Here is a 17,771-nt window from a genome sequence, read left to right as displayed (position 1 = left end):
ATAGACATGGCTGAGGAAGCTTATTCTAACGATCTTCCAAAAGATATCGATCTGCTTAGAGGTTGGAGCCAGGGGGTCATCGTGCTTCTTGGCAATGCAAATGCTGGGCTTAATGATGAGACGTAGGGTCATTTTGCTGAAAATAAACCCCAAACTTGGGATCTGGCAGAAAAAGAACTCTTGGAAAACCCCAAAGTCTTCTTTGTTGTATAGGATATGATATGATTAAAACACTAAGTAAATGTGTGTCAACCCTTAACACCTTAGACAAGGTGCAGAATAATATGTATGGAGTTTTTAAACACAGGTGTTTTTGAATGGGCCTGCAGAAGGGGACTTTCTGCCAGCTACCGCTTCCAGAAGTCCCAATACTCTTATTACAGAACCCCGAGAGGTTGTTACAGAGCCAGATTTTCTATCAAACTTCTAACCCCAGAGAGGGGGTGCGCGAGGAAGTGGGGTTAGAGAACCAGTATAAGGCAAAACAGGATTCCATGGTGAATACCGTATTTTCTCCTCATTATGTTCCCCAGCAAAAGTGCAAGGTCACCTCAAACGTTTTTTCCGAAAGTGGGAATCTATTATACAAGATCCCTGAGTTTTAGAAATCATCTGACTTCAGGATGAATTTTTGGCAGGAACCTTTTCTGGTACCCTCCCATAAGAAATGGGCCCAGCTACAGATAGTAGAAGAGGTAAAAACACTGCTGCAGACAGGTGCCATCCTTCAAGCCCCTCTGGACAGCATGGTTTGTGTAGGCACTCTCTTCCTGGTGGAAAAAAAAACAAAAAGGGTAAATGGGGGTGGACACGTGATAAATTTGAGAGAACTGAACAGATTTGTGGTTTAGGCATTTCAATAAAGAGGGGATCCATCTTCTAAAAGACATGTTGTAAAAAGGAGATCGGTTAGTAAAGTTAGATCTCAAAAGATGACTATTTCACCATTTCCATGGGCAGTGTTAACCAACCCTACCTTCAATTCACCTAGCAAGGTCGGCTTTAGCAATTTCAGGCTCTACCGTATGGTCGTTCATCAGCACTGTGGCGCTTCACAAAGATTATGAGGGCTGTAGCTTCTTACATCAGGGAAAGACGGGTTCAAATGATTGTTTATTTGGACCACTTACTCATTATGTCTCATAACCTTGAAGGATCCAGGGATGGTCAAGTCTCTTTCGGAGAGCTTGGGCTTTATTGTAAACAAGGAGAAATCTGTTCTTACCCCATCCAGGTCTCTAGAGTTCTTGGACTTCACAAGAGATACTGTGAACTTGCTTCTGTTATTACCCCTAAAAAAGATTACCACAATCCAGAAAGAGACACGTTATGTCCTCAAAGGACAATTTTTGACATTGAGGGAACTTGTCAGACTATTGGCTTCTTATCATCCATTCAGGCAATTTTTCAGGCGCTCGTTACACTATCGGGCTTAACAGAGGATGAAGGGGAAAAGCCTTTGATATAGAGACAAGATTGTTGGACACTAAAGCAAGAGAAGAATTGTCTTGGTGGTTGGAGAATCTAGATGCATGGAATGGCAGGGCAAACTTCGGTTGTTCTCCAGACAATTTTGGAATTGAATGCCAGTTTAGCTGCTGGAGTGCACATTTTGGTCTTTAAGAGAATGGTGGCTTATGGTTTCAGGCAGAAAAAAAATATATCATATAAATTATTTAGAATTGACCGCAGGACTCTATGCCCTAATGAGTTTTAAGAATTGTTTGCAAAGCCGGGCGGTATTGTTTTAAAATGGACAATGTTTGTGACGTGGCGTATATAAATTGCTCTGAGGTACAAGGTCCCTGGACCTTTCAAAGTTAGGTTATTTTGTTTGGAACACAAGATCAGCCTGAGAGCAGACTATTTGGCTGGAAAGGCAACTGTTACTGTGGATTGGAATCCAAGATTTTTACGAGATTTCAGAGATTGTAAACTGAACAAGTTTTGGGGTCCTTCGCACAGACAGTTTCGCGAGCAGACTGACCAACCAGCTGAAGTTACTTCAGTTGTATACCAGACCTGGGTGCTCTAGCAGTGAATATTTTTCTTCAGATCCAGAAAGGAACCAAAGCACATGTGTTTCCTCTGTTTGCCACGATTCTGAGAGTTCTTCAGAAGGTGAGTTCACTTGCTTTAATACATTCATTTTGGGTTTCTCAATCATGGTTTCCAATGACTCTGGAACTAGCTTGTGACATACCCTTTTTGCTTCCTGGAGAGATAGGCCTTTTACTAAATGCAGATGGACAGGAACACCCTCTGGAGCTGAATGGGACTTTGAACCTTCTTGCTAGGAGAGAGTCAGGAGCTCTAGAGAAATGTCAGGCCTTATGGGAAGAACTGAATAGCTCCAGTAGGAAACCTGGGCTTCAGGTACCCCACATAGATACAGAAGGATATGGAAATTATAGGTTTGCTGGTGCTTGGAGAGGGATCTGGATCCTGTGGAAGCATCTATAGTGGAGGTAGTTAACTTCCTCGTAAAGCAGTTTGATAGAGGCTTTGGGTACCGAACACTAAATTGTTATAGGTCTGCAATTTCTATGGGTCATAGTTTGGTCAGTGGCAAAACGGTTGGTAAAAATGTCTTAGTTTGTAAAGTGCTTAAAAGCATCAGGTTGAGAAGATTCCGCCCCTAAACCTAGGTATGATATTCTATGGGATGTTAACCTAGGTCCTGGCTTCATATTTCTGGATTTAACAAGTCTTTCCATGAAGCTAGCCTCTCTACTTTGTTGAATTTCGTGTAGAAGAGTGCACGACGTCAAAACTTTGGAGGTAAGTAACAGAGTTTATGACAATTTTGGAGCTACCTTTGAGATTACAAGAAGAACTAAAACTATATCTAATTCCATTTTTCATCCAAGATTTGACTACTGCAAAATGCTATGTGAAGTGGATTGCATGAAGGAATACAATAACAGAATGGGCAAATGTCATCTTCACGGTAAAGACCAGTTCTTAATCTCCTTTGTCAAGCCTTTTAAAGCAGTTACCACAGCAACTACTGCTAGATGGGTGAAATGGTCTAGGCAATCAGCCAGCATTGACTTACAGAGATTCTTAGCCTCATTCTAGGAGGGATGCAATGGCTAGCAAAATTATTTTTTGAAGATGGTAGGCTAGAGTATATTTTAAGAGCTGTAGACTGCTCTAATGCTTTAATATATGCTAAGTTTATTGAAAACCAATTGAGCATGTGTCAGATGTGATGCTGAGGGGCTACCGACATACATGATGGGAGCCTCCAGCCTTGTAATGAAATAGGGATTCTCAAAATTAAATAAGAGAATCTGATTTTCATTAAAGACACGGAGGCTAACATTATCCCAACCCTCGAGGAGAAGACATAGTTTAAGCATATGCATAAAAAAATTAAAAATATAAACAAATAAATAACATGTTTAATGATTGCACTTTCTTTATTCTGTGTTTTAGAGCTTGAGTTTTAAGTTTATTGTTAGCTTATTACTGCCTTGTTTTTTTAATATTCCTACCCTATTGGATACTTTAGCAATGTTTTCTCTCTTCCAGAGAATAACCATTAATTTGAATAAGAAGATTCATAATGGTTAACTGGCATAAGAAGATTATTATTTGGGAAGTTTAATTTCAAGAGTTTCCTTGCCTCTGTCCGACTGTGATGGATCTGACTGGGACTGACATTTAAAAAGAGGCAGATTGTTGTTAACATGGTCTTATTATTTTGTGATGCATGTTCTGTTCTAGAATATTTCTTTTATGATGTTTATACTTTCGAGTGCTGTGTTCAGTGCATTAAAGGAATAATGCATAATGTTAGCCTCTGTGTCTTACTGAAATTCAGGTTCTCTTGTCATTTAATTTGGAGAATCGCTATTCCCCCAACATCCAGCATTATTCCACTTCTCCCAATAAAAACACTACCCCACTTGTGCGGCTGGGCCTAATGCCCATGACAGGAACGGATCGGTCACTACCCATATTTTTAAAATATTAAAAATAACTAATGGATTCTGCTGGGTAAAATATGATGCCTTCAGGACACGTTTTTGGGGTGTACTGTGTCACAGATACTAGCCGCAGCCACACAAGTGGGGTACCACTTCAATCGGGAGACCCTTCGGAACACAAAACAGCATAACATTTATGACCATTTGGAACTCTCTGCATTTGAGCCTTCCAAATGTAAACCAGAGCATAAGAAAGAAGACATTTTGCAAAATGCCCTCTAAATCCCATGCTGGTATGGGCACCCACAAATTCAGAGATGTACAGGTAACCACTACTCCTAAACCCAGCGTCTGATGTACATTTCAGAAATAGATAGGTTTCATTCATACCCATTTTTCACTTGTTATATGTTACCATATGAATTGCTTTATACTTGGTATACAATGAAATATAATTGTAAGGTGTTGCTAAATACCTCCATCTGGGTAGCTCGGGTTCTTGGACAACCTACAAATCCTATATGTCCCCACACCCAGAAGGTTCTAGCGGGCGCACCAGTGTATTGCTTTTGTGAATCAGCCATTGTGACAAGAAGTTACAGCTGAAAATGTCACAAATGGCAGTTTTTCTTACTCAATTTTCACATTTGTTTTATTTCAACAGTTAGTTTCTTTGAGAAAATCTTGAGGTGTATACAGATCACCCATTGCTAAATTCAGAATGTCGTCTACTTTTCAGAAATGTATAGCATTCCGGCATTAGAAACAGATTCTGCACCTTTTTCCCCACCACAAACTGGAAGTACATTTAAAGTACAAAAATTAAGAAACTGGGCTACCTGTTCGAAAAATGATACAGCTCTTATTCCTGAAAGCTAGGAAAGATTGTGGTTTTAGAACAGCAAACCGTTCGCGTTAATAACATTTTTGAAAAAGAGAAGAAAAAAAAAAAAACACAGACACCTTCTTTCCCCAAAAAAGGTGAGAAAATCATTCCAAATTTGCTATATTTTGGCACTTTTCTAGGTCCCCTCAATGGGGATCCACAGACCTATGGTACCTTTAGAGTCCCCATGATGTTGGTGGAAAAAAAGAAAGGGATGCAAATTTGGCGTGGATACCTTATGTGGACAAATGTTATGGGAGCAGAAGCGCAAAGTACCCCAAACAGCCAAAATATGGTGTACTTGGGTTGGAAAAGCTTCAGCAACTTAAGAGTTCAACGTAATCCAGGATTTGAACTGTCAATGTTAAGGTGCTCTGCACTAAATCTAAAGAATGGACAACGAACAAGATATAACCTGAAACCATTTGAGTTCTAGGGAATATTTTAAAAAGAAGAAACAAACAAATGTTCATAAATCTCAATACCGTACCCTGTGAAAAGCCAAGATTCAACTAAGGGTACAGCACACAAGGCACATTTGTTATAAGTTAGCAAAGGAGATTTGATTTGTTCCTCACACTCAAACAATGTCAAATTTTCCAGGATGTCTTCACAATAACACGAATATTGTCATTCATGTCTCAAACAAAAGAGCCATAGGTCCCACTGAAAAACATGATGCCAAAACGCATTTCCATACCTGTGGGGATGCCAAGCCTTGGTAAGGCGGCAAGCTGTTGTTCTGATCCATGCTTTTGTTGTTACCTCCCACGCAGAGAGACTACCACGATTTCCAGTAACTGTACCACGGATGTGCAGCAGTGCTGGCGTCTATACATTCCAATAAAGCATCTCCGCCATTAGTCTGGTCACATCAGTCCGCATCAAACATTCGGGCTAAACATTGATGTAATAAAAAGTGTGTATATTTTTGGCACCAATTTATAATTAAAACCTAAAGGGGAAAAAAAAAAGTTTATTCTAATAAGGTCTTCAAGGCACAACACAACTGAAACAAATCAATGATATTTTTCAACCTCCGATACATAAATTTGAAAATATCCTCAAAATGGATTCACAACTAAAATGTGGTAAACACTTCGACTTTCTGGATAACAGCAATATTTCCACAACATCAAACAATGCTTCAGGTACATGTATAGATAGCTATCTTACGTACAAATATTAAATCATGTTGGGGCTCACTCTGTACTGATAAATGCACTGCAAAGTAGCACTCCTTTATATGTTTTTGCGAATCTGCCCTAAAACGTACAACTACTAGGAAAAGAGAAAAGCGGGCAGAGCCCTTTCCATTTGACCCATTCCCTAAATATACCCGTTTATTTTCATTCTGGATGTTTTGAAGCCGGTTCAAAAATTGTGTGCATGAGTACGTAAAAATAAGATTTTTTTTCTTTGTTTTCAACTTAAACTATTTTACTGCAGAGTTACTACCATATTCACATGTTTAAAAAACAATGTTTTCTATATTTTTTTTTTAAAATATGATGCGTTTGACGTTATACCTTATGGATACTAAACCGTTATGCTTTAAATGAAAACCTCGAAAGGTGACATGTTCTAATTTGTTCATTAATCAAAAGAAATTGCCACTCCAGCAACAGAAACGTTTTAATGTAATGGAGTGTACAGTTGTGACAGTTACAGAAATTAAAAAAATTACGGCGTATCTCGGGATTCATACCGATCCTCTCACATAACTCTGAAACATTATTGCTTTAATACAGATGCATATTTATACTAACAAAAAGGGATTAACATAAGGAATTTGAGATTTTACGAAGGTGTGTTGATTTTAATATGCATAATGTAGACCTCGATTTCAAAATGATTGCTGCTGCCTGTCAGCATCCTATTCTTGCAAGCAGGCGTCATTCATTCCTTTTCCTCACATTTAATACAGTGTAGTAGCGTATATATTTTGTACACAATGTCTTGAATAAGATGTCATTCTCTCGTGCTGTGTTAGCAAAGCGGGTGGTTTCTCAAGGCCTCACCTACTGAGACCACAATGTAATTCTCATAAGAACTTGACCTAGATTGCAACAACACTCACTAAACATTAGGTGTTGCAGGAGCTCCAGGTACAGGAATTGTACTGTGAAAGACTGTGGGCGGTGTAGACAATATGATTTCAAACTATCGTTCGTTCTGTAATATGATTGGGTGGGAAATATGGGTCTTTGCACGTTCACACCTAATGTGTGGGTTCTGTTGTAGGTTACCCAATAAATGAGCTTCACCCAGAAGGTGTTGGGCTCACTTTCCCCTAATCTCTACAAGATGATACTGTAGGTCCAATCCTCGATTCATGATCTATTTACGGACCTGCATTATTATCTGTTCTGCCATTTTATGAATTGCATTTTATTCCGTGCCTCATGCTTTTAGAGGAATGAATACGTGACTTTGCCACTTATTTGCTTTCTGTAATGTCCCTAAATATTTAATAAACCTTTGTGGTTTTATTCTAATACTGGTCAGAAGGAAGGATATTCCTTTCAACTATTTGTAAATGGAGCATCATACAGACCTTTGCTAAGAGACAGAACGCGAAGATGAAGACGCTACATCCTCTTGATGAATGGAACGATGGCCAGGACCAATGCACGGGAATTGAGAATACAGTATATATAGCCTGGGGATGCCCCAGAAAATATACCAAATCTGGCAGGCATGGGCAGACTGCCAGGGGATTTCCCTGGTACCAAAAGGCTCTGTAATCAGACTGCTGGATGAAGAAATCAGGGACTTCGGGGTCAGAACCTCTGATCCTGGAGCTGTCACACCGCTCTGATTTAGAGAGAACCATCAGTATGGGGTACAAATGGGGAGGGGAAAGGGAATCAATGCTTGACCACTGTTTGTTCTTTGTAAAACAAAAAAAAACATTTGCATTGACTGCAACTTCAATGGCAATGATTCAGTCAAACGCAATAAAAAGTGATGTTAAAAAAATATATATATATCTATAGCAGATGTTCAGCCTGTGGAGTGTTCTATCTGCAAATGAGCTTGGATGAGTCGAAAAGCCTACAATTTAGTCCAAGCCAAATAGGGCACCTTCGCTTCTCTACCAGTAACTGAATCTCCATATCAAGTATTGTCTTGTTACTCTTACCTTAAAAGTTACCTATCCCTTTGTTGGTTAACTTAAACTATGGGTGTCTAGCTTGCTACTTAACCAAAACTGTAAGCACACAGCGAAAAGAAAGACAAACTTGCTTAATTTCAGTTCTTGCTCCGGTTTGAGCACAGTTCTACAATCTGTTGTCAGGCTCATCTTGGGTAGCAAAGGTTTAAGCATGCAACTCCCATCTTTACACAGGTCGCTCATTGAAGCCTGCATGCAAATTAGGCTGCCTAGTCTTACCTACTAAGCCTCATCTTGCACCAACTATACCAGCTTGCTGCAAAGATTCAAACCTCCTAAGGTCTGTATACCATGAAGTACGGCAGTCTTCCAAACTGAAAGCTCTTGTAAGAGATGTGTCTGGTTAATACCTTTTGCATAGCGACATGGATGATTTGCATCAAAAACGATTCTACTACACTTTAAAGAGCTGTGTTTTCCTAAGGTTGGCCACAGCAGGCCCAAACTAAGCCAGACTCATTTTTGAATTCTAAGCATGACTATATTTTTATATACTCTCTCGCTCGCTTTTCACATATTCAAATGTGTTCAAATGAAATGTTTTGATGTCGGTGTAACTTGGGAGAAGCTTTCCTCTCAAATGTAACTGTTCAAGGTTCTTCCATTCTTCCTGCCTGAAACCGAGTAGGCCTACATTTCATGTCTGGCATTGTTTTCTGTGTAACTGTATTTGTACTGTAACATCCAAAGACATTAGGGCAAAAGGGGACTAATTATTCATTTAGGAGATGGAGCTAGGTAGAAGGCTTACCCAACTATGATATTTATTTACTACTTTGATTTTGATCTTGTTAGGGTCATATTACCTCATACATTCTTGAGGATAACACTCAGAATCTCCGCATGGGCTTTATCTTAACAGATGATCAAAGATTGTGTTAATAGGTTTGGTGGAGAATGCCAGCAAAGCAACCGACAATAGATTAAACAGGAGGTGGTGATAATGTGAATTCCAGTGTAAAGGCTGGCATGTAAGGAGCAGGTTGGTTAAGTGAGCAGGGAAATAATGTGCAATATGCGCAAGTTGGGAATGTTGTTCCACAAAGTAGAAGGTGTGTTAATTATTCAGATGGGAATAATGCAAACATAAACACGCTGAAAAAAGTATTCCCTGTACCAATTGTGGGTGTCTTGGACACGGAAAGCAGGAACGTAGACAGGATTCACATCTAGTTCAAAATTATTTTTCTACCAAGATGCAGCAAATGTAAATCAAATGGCACAGAGCTGATGGTTACAATCAATAGTCCCAGTCCAACTAGTTTCTATACAGAGAATGAAAATTCAAAGCAAATCAATATAAATATGCCTGTAGGTTCGGTGATGCAGCAAAATATTCAAAACAAAACGCCTAATTTCCAAAAGAATTCTAGTTTTTCACAAAGTCCTTTGTTAATTAACAAGGACTTCCTTAGGGTTACAATGAATTTTGGAATTCCTACTGGACCGAATAAGTCAGTGACTGTGCCTGATGTGGGAGGAGGATTGCATGCTTGGTGCAGTCCTCAAGGTCGATCAGAGAGGCCCGTATACAGGTGGGGAAGTGAATGGCTACCTTGTGTCATTTTTAATTGATACAGGTCAGGAAAGAGGTTATCCATTCCGGGCATCTTATTGAGAAAGGGCAAGGAAACTATCTCAAGACTGCATTTCTACATTCTGACAATGAGTCCTCCAAGACGAGTGAGGATATTTTAGGAAAGGTTGGCTACTATGGACAGGGGATTCCAAACTTTGCCCTGATTTTAAACCCTTTACTGAGGCTGACTTATAGCAATGTAAGTGAGCTGATGTTGTTTGATGACAAATGCCTTCATCGAACCCAGACAAATTCAATATCACACTCGCTCTAGGAATGCCTAACTGGGAAAACGATTTTTAGTTGTTCTGCCTTAAAAAGGGAAGGGTGAGCATTCTCAGTGCTTATATAGAAACATGGTAAAATAAAGAGGCCTATGGCCTACTTTTTACCAAGTTACATTCAGTAACTGCAGCACTTCCTGGTAGTCTGAAATCGAAGCAGTGGTTTGTCTTGTAATTCAGCAAAGAGATTGTGATGGTTTTTACACTTTTGGTGTTGCTCTCTCATTCAGTTGACATTTTGCAGACTTGTACCCAATCTCAGCATTTGACAAACAGCCAATTGACTAAGTATGAACAAGTGATCCTAGTGGCTGAGAATATATCAACCAGAGAATGCAATACCCTAAACCCTGCAACACTTTTGCCAACTGCAAATATAGCTAATGATGAGGATTGTGGTCACGACTAATGATGTGATTAAATTGTGCACCAAACCAAGACCAGACATAGAGGATATAAAACCTGAACTGGCTGATTTGATTCTGCTAGTAGATGGCTCTTATTTAAGGAAGCATCAAGGAACACTGAAGGCAGCATAAGCAGTTTGCGCCATATCCAATATCATGGAAGCATCATCCCTTTGTAATGTAAATTCAGCACACAAGGCAGAATGAATTGCTTTCACAAGAGCATACTATTTAGCTGATAGATTGTAACACTCAATCTACACTGCCATCGAGCATGGCTTTGGAGTGGTCCACGATTTCAGATTTTAGGCAACTGTGGTCACAAAGGGGTTTTATGACAATTTCTAGTACCACAATCCAGAATTGCATACAGTTTGGATCTGAAGGAAGCACTGTAGCAACCTAAAGAAATGTTAGTGTTTAAGAGTGCTGCTCACAAAAGTGGAAATGGAATGATAACCTCAGACAATCAATATATGGATGAGGTCGCAAAAAAAAAAAAAAAAAAAAAAAAAAAAAAAAAAAAACAGCTTTTGAATCTGTCACAATCAATTAAAAAACAAAAGCAATGTAGAGCTGAAAATGACAGCGTAAATTGTTACTTATTAACTCCACTTCACACTGAGTGATCTTCGGGAAGAGGCACTAGAAGATGAAAAGAAATGGTGGGAAACAGCAGGTTGTACAAAAGGTCACAATGAGGTTTGGATAACAGCTGAAAAACTGTACGTCTTACCCGGTACGATTTCGCTGTGAATATTCCTATGATAAAGGTCTCATTTTGTAGGTGAGCCAGAGTTGCTTTCCTAATTCTGTGAGAGCCGACTCCAATTTGACAGATCTCTTGCTACATCTATTAGCTGGGTGAAGCCCCCTTACCCGGAAGTTAACTGCAGGCGCTGAGTTCAAGTTTGGGCCCGTGAGGCTGCAGCAGCTTCAGAACACCTGTGTTGCTGCTGTGAAGCGAGACCTCCGCTTCGCTTCCACCACGGACCAGGCGGGGAGGGTCCAGGGGATCGACAGGAACCAGCTGACAGCCACAGACTTCAAGTGGGACAAGGGGGATGGGACTGGGACTCTAAGGACAGCGTCCAGTGCCTCCGACGCCGCCTCCTTTTCCTCACCTCGGGACACTCGCCTGTTTTCGCTTCCTCATCTCCAGACACTGAATTCGGTTTGGGAACTCTGTTTACCTTTGGCTGTGGGCACACTAGGAAGAAATCACGTGACAGTAAAGCATGTGGATGGTGGATACCCACAGAGTGGTAGAACCTACTAGTTAATTGAATAAATACACAGTGCTAGTGTTACCACCCTTTCTCAAAGAAAAATACTCGCTTTGCTGATAAAATTCTGATAAAATTCTGGCTACTGTAACCCTGGACACATCAACTGCTAGGTAGCAGTATTAGTCGCTGCAATGTATATTTAGGACTAGATGGCAAATGGCCACATGTGCAGTCACAAAAGTGTCCTTTTAAAGGTTTCTGTTCAAGGAGCTTGGGTGTGGGGCAGTGGTGGAAAAGCAAGCAGGAGGACAGGTATTATTCACTATTAGAGTAATATCAAAAGGAGCACAATTACCTGGAATGGACCTTTAATGGCAGCTAAGGGGCTGTTCTGAACATTACAACCAACATATATTCGGGACGTGCTAAAGACTCGAGAGGGACTACATATCCCAAGCTGCTTTGAGGCCCCAGGAGGCAGCCATTTTCACCTGTACCTGCACCCACTTGACACCAACGAGCGTTATAAAGCGCGTTGGGGCACTTCGCTGCGCTGGACGCGCTAAAGACTCCAGAGGGACTACATATCCCAAGCTGATTTGAGGCCTCAGGAGGCGGCCTTTTTCACAAGCACCTGCACCCACTTGACACCGAGCGCGAAAAAGCGCGTGGGGGCACTTCGCTGAGTGGGACGCTTGAAGGCCGTGCCCTGGCAAAGGCGAGCCCGGAAGAGGCTGGTCTGGGTCACCCCCCTAACATTTGACCATTCAAGTAGGCATCACTGATCTTAGTTCTATGCACTATTTGCCAACACTGAGGCATCCCGTATGTTGCTTCATTACACTGATACTCTGTAGAACATTTTATCACCAATAACCGTCCCAGATGGGTAAAAGGAAATCAATAGAGGCTGGGGCAGGGGCTGTGCTAAAAGCTAAGCGAAAAAGACACAAGCATGCAGATAGTAACTGCGTTATGGACAGAATTGACTCTTTTGGGTGAATGCAAGGGAATTTTAACTACTCCTCAGGGAAATAATTCTAACGGCACTGTGGGGGAGCACTCCCCAACCAATAGGAGGGCTGGCCCAAAGAAAATTTCTGAGATTTTTGTGGAATGTGGGCAACAAGACACAGCCACTACAGGGCAGGGTGAGGGCAGGAATGTTATCACCCACACTGCTCCATCTCTAGTGCAGTAGCTACCACTGGGCTCCAACGATTTCATCCAGTGCAGCAACCGCTTTAATCCTTTAATTAACGCCCTAGAATCACAGGATGACATCGACCCAGGTATCAGGGTGGATGGGCTAGCAGCCGCAAGCACACACTCAGCCCACATAAACCCACAGCACACTCAATGCATACAAGATTTAACAAAGGAAGTACTAGAACTTAAGCTCATGGTTAACTCCTTAATTGCAATAGTAAAACAGTTAACTCTTGCAGATGGCACGGCCACCATGAACCTTACCCAAAGCCCAACCCTACCAGGCACCATGACGAATCTGTCCATTCTTTCAGCACCCAGCTGTGATGCCCTCCTCCCAGTCGGTGCTAAGACCAAGAACTTAATCCACCCTCCTTCGCACAACAGTTTAGGCGCAGGGAAAACAGTAGACGACCATCACAAAGTCCCCAAACTCATGAGCAATACTGCCCCAAGATACTCTGCACAGCCTGCCATTGATTACCTGATGGAGACCAATGTAGTTCTAATGGTCAACGTTCCCAAGTTAAACACATCGACACATAAGGAAGGGGCAGACTCTTAAAAACAAGGCAATCCATTGGATACGCCATGTAAGAGGCTGTCGCTCTGTAATACGCAGGGACATAATCAATGTAGCAAGATGGCCATACCCGGGAACACACTGACATTTTAAAACTGACACTCAAGGACTGGACCATGGTGGACAATGTGGTGGCCCTGGATGCTAGAACAAGCCCACCAGCACATTCGCGCATCCAGTTCAAATACCCTAGGCCGCCTACACACTACGGGGATTGCCCGAGCTACTGCCCAGCAAAAAATGTATCTACCCTTGGCGAGAACGATTGACTGAAAGCTTCATCTAAAATCTACGCTGATAAACCACGCAACTAACTAATATCAATCACCCCCAGGCCTGCTGCAATCCCTAACACTGCCAGTGCAAGTATTCTCTCTCTCATTCATCACATATTCCCCAAGACCTTTGACAGTTTAGTGTGCAAATATGACAATACTGCACCTTTCATCTTGCAGGAATATTGCCCACCAAATCAAGAACCGATAGCCAAGCCTGCAAGCACTTCCTTCACCAGGGCCAGGTCAGCTCCACTAGAGGAACATCACCACTCACCCCAGGTCTCACTGACCAACATTGGCATTGATCTGCTTCTTGCCACTCAACCATACCTGCCAAATCAATCTCTGGCAGCTAATCACGTAAATACCAGGCAACTAGACAGGATAGTTCAACCACTCACTGGGGTACGACTTGTCTCATGGAACGTGGCAGGTTTGAAATCTATTCTCCCTCTTCCATCCTTCACCTCTTTTATTGATGAACATGACATATGTCTTCTTCAAGAGACATGGTCAACCAATCCACTTTTTCTAACAGGCTATTCAAACTTCTACATCCCTGCCGTGCCCAGTACTAGAGGCAGGCCTTCAGGGGGCTTGACTATTTGGATCAGAACATCACTTAACTGTCATATTACAGCTACCCACCGATTCTCCCGACCTGTTAGGTATCCGCCTATCATTCGGGCCTGACACTGTTGTGAACTTTTTCAATATCTACACCAGAGGGGTCGGGGCGGGCGGGGGGGGGGGGGGGGAAAGGGGGTCAAGTCTCCAAAACCCTTTGTGTCCTGGCAGCCCTTTTGCAAAACTGCCCCAGCCATCATAAAACCATCGTGGCAGGTGACCTCAATGTCACGCTCAAACCTCTAGACTGGGATGATCACAGGTCCACAGACGAGGAGGATCAAGCTTGGTCTATCCCCGCCCTGTCCATTCCACCCATTAAAAGATGGACGCAGGTCGTAGTCCAAGTTAAGTCACTGACCATGGAATTCGGGCTCAGGGCATTAAATGGCAGAACCAAATTAGATGCCAAAGGCCATCACACATTCAACAAAACCAACCACACCAGCAGAATTGACTACTGTATATTTGACATAAGATTATGGCCCCTAGTCATCGATACGACGATCGTTGAAAGAACTGAAAGTGATCATAATCCTCTCTCTGTTCACACGTTAGCCTTGGACAACCTCTTGCCCATGATTAACTCCTCAGTAGCAGCACCAGAGGGTATTAGCCTGATTAACGACAAACAACACTTAAAGTGGGACAAGGTTGCGGCTCGGCCCGCACTCATCAACGCAGCCAATAAAACCCTAAAGACTACATTAATGAACCTAGAGGTGGGTCCCGCAATCCCCTATAAGGAAATAAGCTTAATCCACACCTCATGCTTCAGGGATATCGCAGCCCACTTCTCAGTATCCACAGCCCATGATGGCAAGAGACCCATAGGTAGGCACCGCTGGTTCAATAAAATGTGTCGGTCCCTAAATAAGCACTCAATCCTAGCTATTAAATCTAAGGATGCCGTCCGCCTAGCTAGAAAGTCCTACAAGTCAGCCATACACAAAGCCAAGCGTGACCAAGACGATAAGTGGTGGACAGCACTTAGTGACGCTGTGTGCGAGAGGAACTGTAGTCTGTTCTGGTCCCTGGCAACGCGAGGCCCAGAAAGCAGTGGATTGGACATTACAACCAACATCGCCCCGAAATACTGGGTAGATCATTTTAGCAAGCTGTACTCCCATGACCATGATAGCCCCACTCCTGTCTGCATGGACCCCTGCCTAAATACTTCTATAGCACCCACAATGAAGTACCCCAGCTGTTCTCTCAAAGCACCATAACTTATTCCCTAGGCACCATAAAACGTGGCAGGGCCCCTGGCTCGGATGGTGTCCCAGCAGACCTGTTCTCAACCGACATAGCATCCTGGTCAAGATTCCTCACCATCATAGTGAACGCAATAGCATCTGGGGCGCCTATCCCTGAGTCCTGGAAAGGGGCTATTGTTATCCCAATCTTTAAAAAGGGCGACAGATCACTCCCCTGCAACTACAGACCAATTAGTCTAATTGACTGTGTGCAAAAGGTCTTCTGCCACTGCCTCTTGGGAAAGATAGAAGACTGGATGACTGAAAATGATATCCTTAGTCCCCTCCAAGCCGGTTTCCGGAAGAAAATATCTACCACTGATTAAGCCCTCAGGTTCCTATTTTTATACTGGAAAACAGTTCTCATTGGTAAAGGGAGCCTTGACATTGCTTTTGTGGATCTAAAGTCTGCTTTTGACCTAGTACCTCGCAACAAACTATGGGACACTCTCTCCCGAATGGGATTCCCGGAGCATATCTTAGCAATATTGATACGGCTCCACGAGGACAACAAGGGGCAACTAACTGATAGAATCCAGGTATCCAGGGGTGTGCGGCAAGGGTATGTCCTTGCCCCAACCCTCTTCTCTCTGTATATCAATGAAATCGTCACTTCCCTGCTTTGAGTGGAGGCTGACGCACCATCACTTGGCACACAAAAAATCCCTGTCTTGCTCTTTGCAGGTGATACTGTCCTGATATCCAAGACCCCTAGCGGACTAAGGAAACTCCTCACGTGCTTTGAGAAATTCTGCTCAACGCGGGGACTTGAAATCAATGCCTCTAAAACAAAACTAATGACCCTTAATCCCCATAGATCCTTTAGAGGGAAGTTTACACTAGAGGGCACCACACTTGAGAAGGTGGGCATTTTCAGCTACCTGGGTATAACATTGACTGAAAACATGTCTTGGAAATCACACATAGGAAAGCAATCCTTAAAACTAAAGCAAACAACAGGGGCACTATCAAAAAACTTCCACCTCTCATACACAAAACCAATTCGCCCAGCAATACAGATATATACGAAGCCCAGGCTGTGACCTCAGCACTTTACGGGGCTGAACTATGGGGTTATGCCAAAATCCAAGACATAACCATCACTGAGAACAAATTCCTGAGAAACCTTGTGTCCCTTCTGCCAAGCACTCCACTGTTCCCCCTTTTTAAGGATCTTGCCATGAAACGCATCGGTCATAAAGCCCACCTACGCTCTCCGCTGCATTGGTGGCGTCTCTGGACTACCCCAGACCTTGAAACCTATACTGAAGCCCTGCAGGTTATTTTAAAAGCTGATCATCTTCACAGAATCCACTGGCTACGATACATCAAGGGGTTACTTTACTCACTCGGGCTCAGTGAACTCTGAAATTCACCAACCACCTCAGTCTTTCCCTCGAAAAGCGAACTAAAGAAACTATATTGGCAAATGGCAGATCACGAAGATATAGGGGCCGCACTTCACACTATATTATCTTCTGATTTTGTTAATCTAAATGAGACATGCAAGTATGAGGCTTTTTGGGACATAATCACAGTCCCAATGGAAAGGAAATTGTACTTTCAGCTCCGCACTGGAATGCTACCATTAAGACTTTTCACCAGCTGCTGGTCACACAAAGAATCAACCGCCTGTCCAGCCTGCAAAGCCCCTGTCGAGAATCTCCCTCATGTCCTTTATGCCTGCCCCGCATACACCGCCTCATGTAGGAAATGGCTGGCCCCGGCATGCAGACTGCTGGGAGTCCCCAGCTCTGAAATCGCCCTGCGAATCCTCATATCAGACACTAGGCCAACGCTAGTGATCGCCGTTGCCAAGTTCCTCAGAGCTAGCTGGTTTGTCAGAAGGAAATTCTTATCTGTCTAATGATTCCAACAAGACTGTCCCATCGCTCTGTGTGAGTGTATTTTATCTTTATTCCATTTTTTTATCATTATATGTATCATTATATTTATTACCTTGTGTATTTATTTGTATTTATTGCTGCTATGCGCTTTTATGGCTCTTGTAGCCGAAATAAAGTTTCTTCTTTGACATCTATTAGCTTAATTCTAGACTATATTTTGGTTACTGATTTCTTCATTTAATGAGACTGTACGCTAATTCCCTATTTGCCAATTAATATTTTAAATTTTTTGAACAACTGAATAAACCTTCATGAGTTGTAACTAGGTGTCACCAGCCTTTTCTGTAATAAGACGACTTATGTTCAATGAAAACCATACCAAGCTACTAATATTTTTAGGTTGGTAACAGTGTCATTATCAGTCAAGATTACACTAGTAGCTACTCCACACAAGATTACCCACAGTGATCACC

The 17,771-nt window shown here is 42.3% G+C and overlaps 1 protein-coding gene across 3 annotated transcripts in view; it reads right to left on the bottom strand.

Annotated features, from left to right (window-relative positions):
- The window catches only part of TBP (TATA-box binding protein), a 187,926-nt gene that overhangs the window by 152,562 nt on the left and 17,593 nt on the right, over window positions 1-17,771 (bottom strand). For 2 of the 3 annotated variants that reach the window (XM_069235022.1, XM_069235023.1), the window contains exon 2: window positions 5,522-5,776. In XM_069235022.1, coding sequence (XP_069091123.1) covers window positions 5,522-5,572 — 51 coding nt within the window. In that variant the 5' untranslated portion in view covers window positions 5,573-5,776. The remainder of the gene's footprint in view (window positions 1-5,521; window positions 5,777-17,771) is intronic. The other variant, XM_069235024.1, reaches the window with a different exon arrangement.

Source organism: Pleurodeles waltl, chromosome 5 (genome assembly GCF_031143425.1).
Source record: "Pleurodeles waltl isolate 20211129_DDA chromosome 5, aPleWal1.hap1.20221129, whole genome shotgun sequence".
Lineage (NCBI taxonomy): Eukaryota > Metazoa > Chordata > Amphibia > Caudata > Salamandridae > Pleurodeles > Pleurodeles waltl.
Note: the sequence above shows the minus strand (reverse complement) of the source record. Positions and strands in the feature narration are given on the sequence as shown.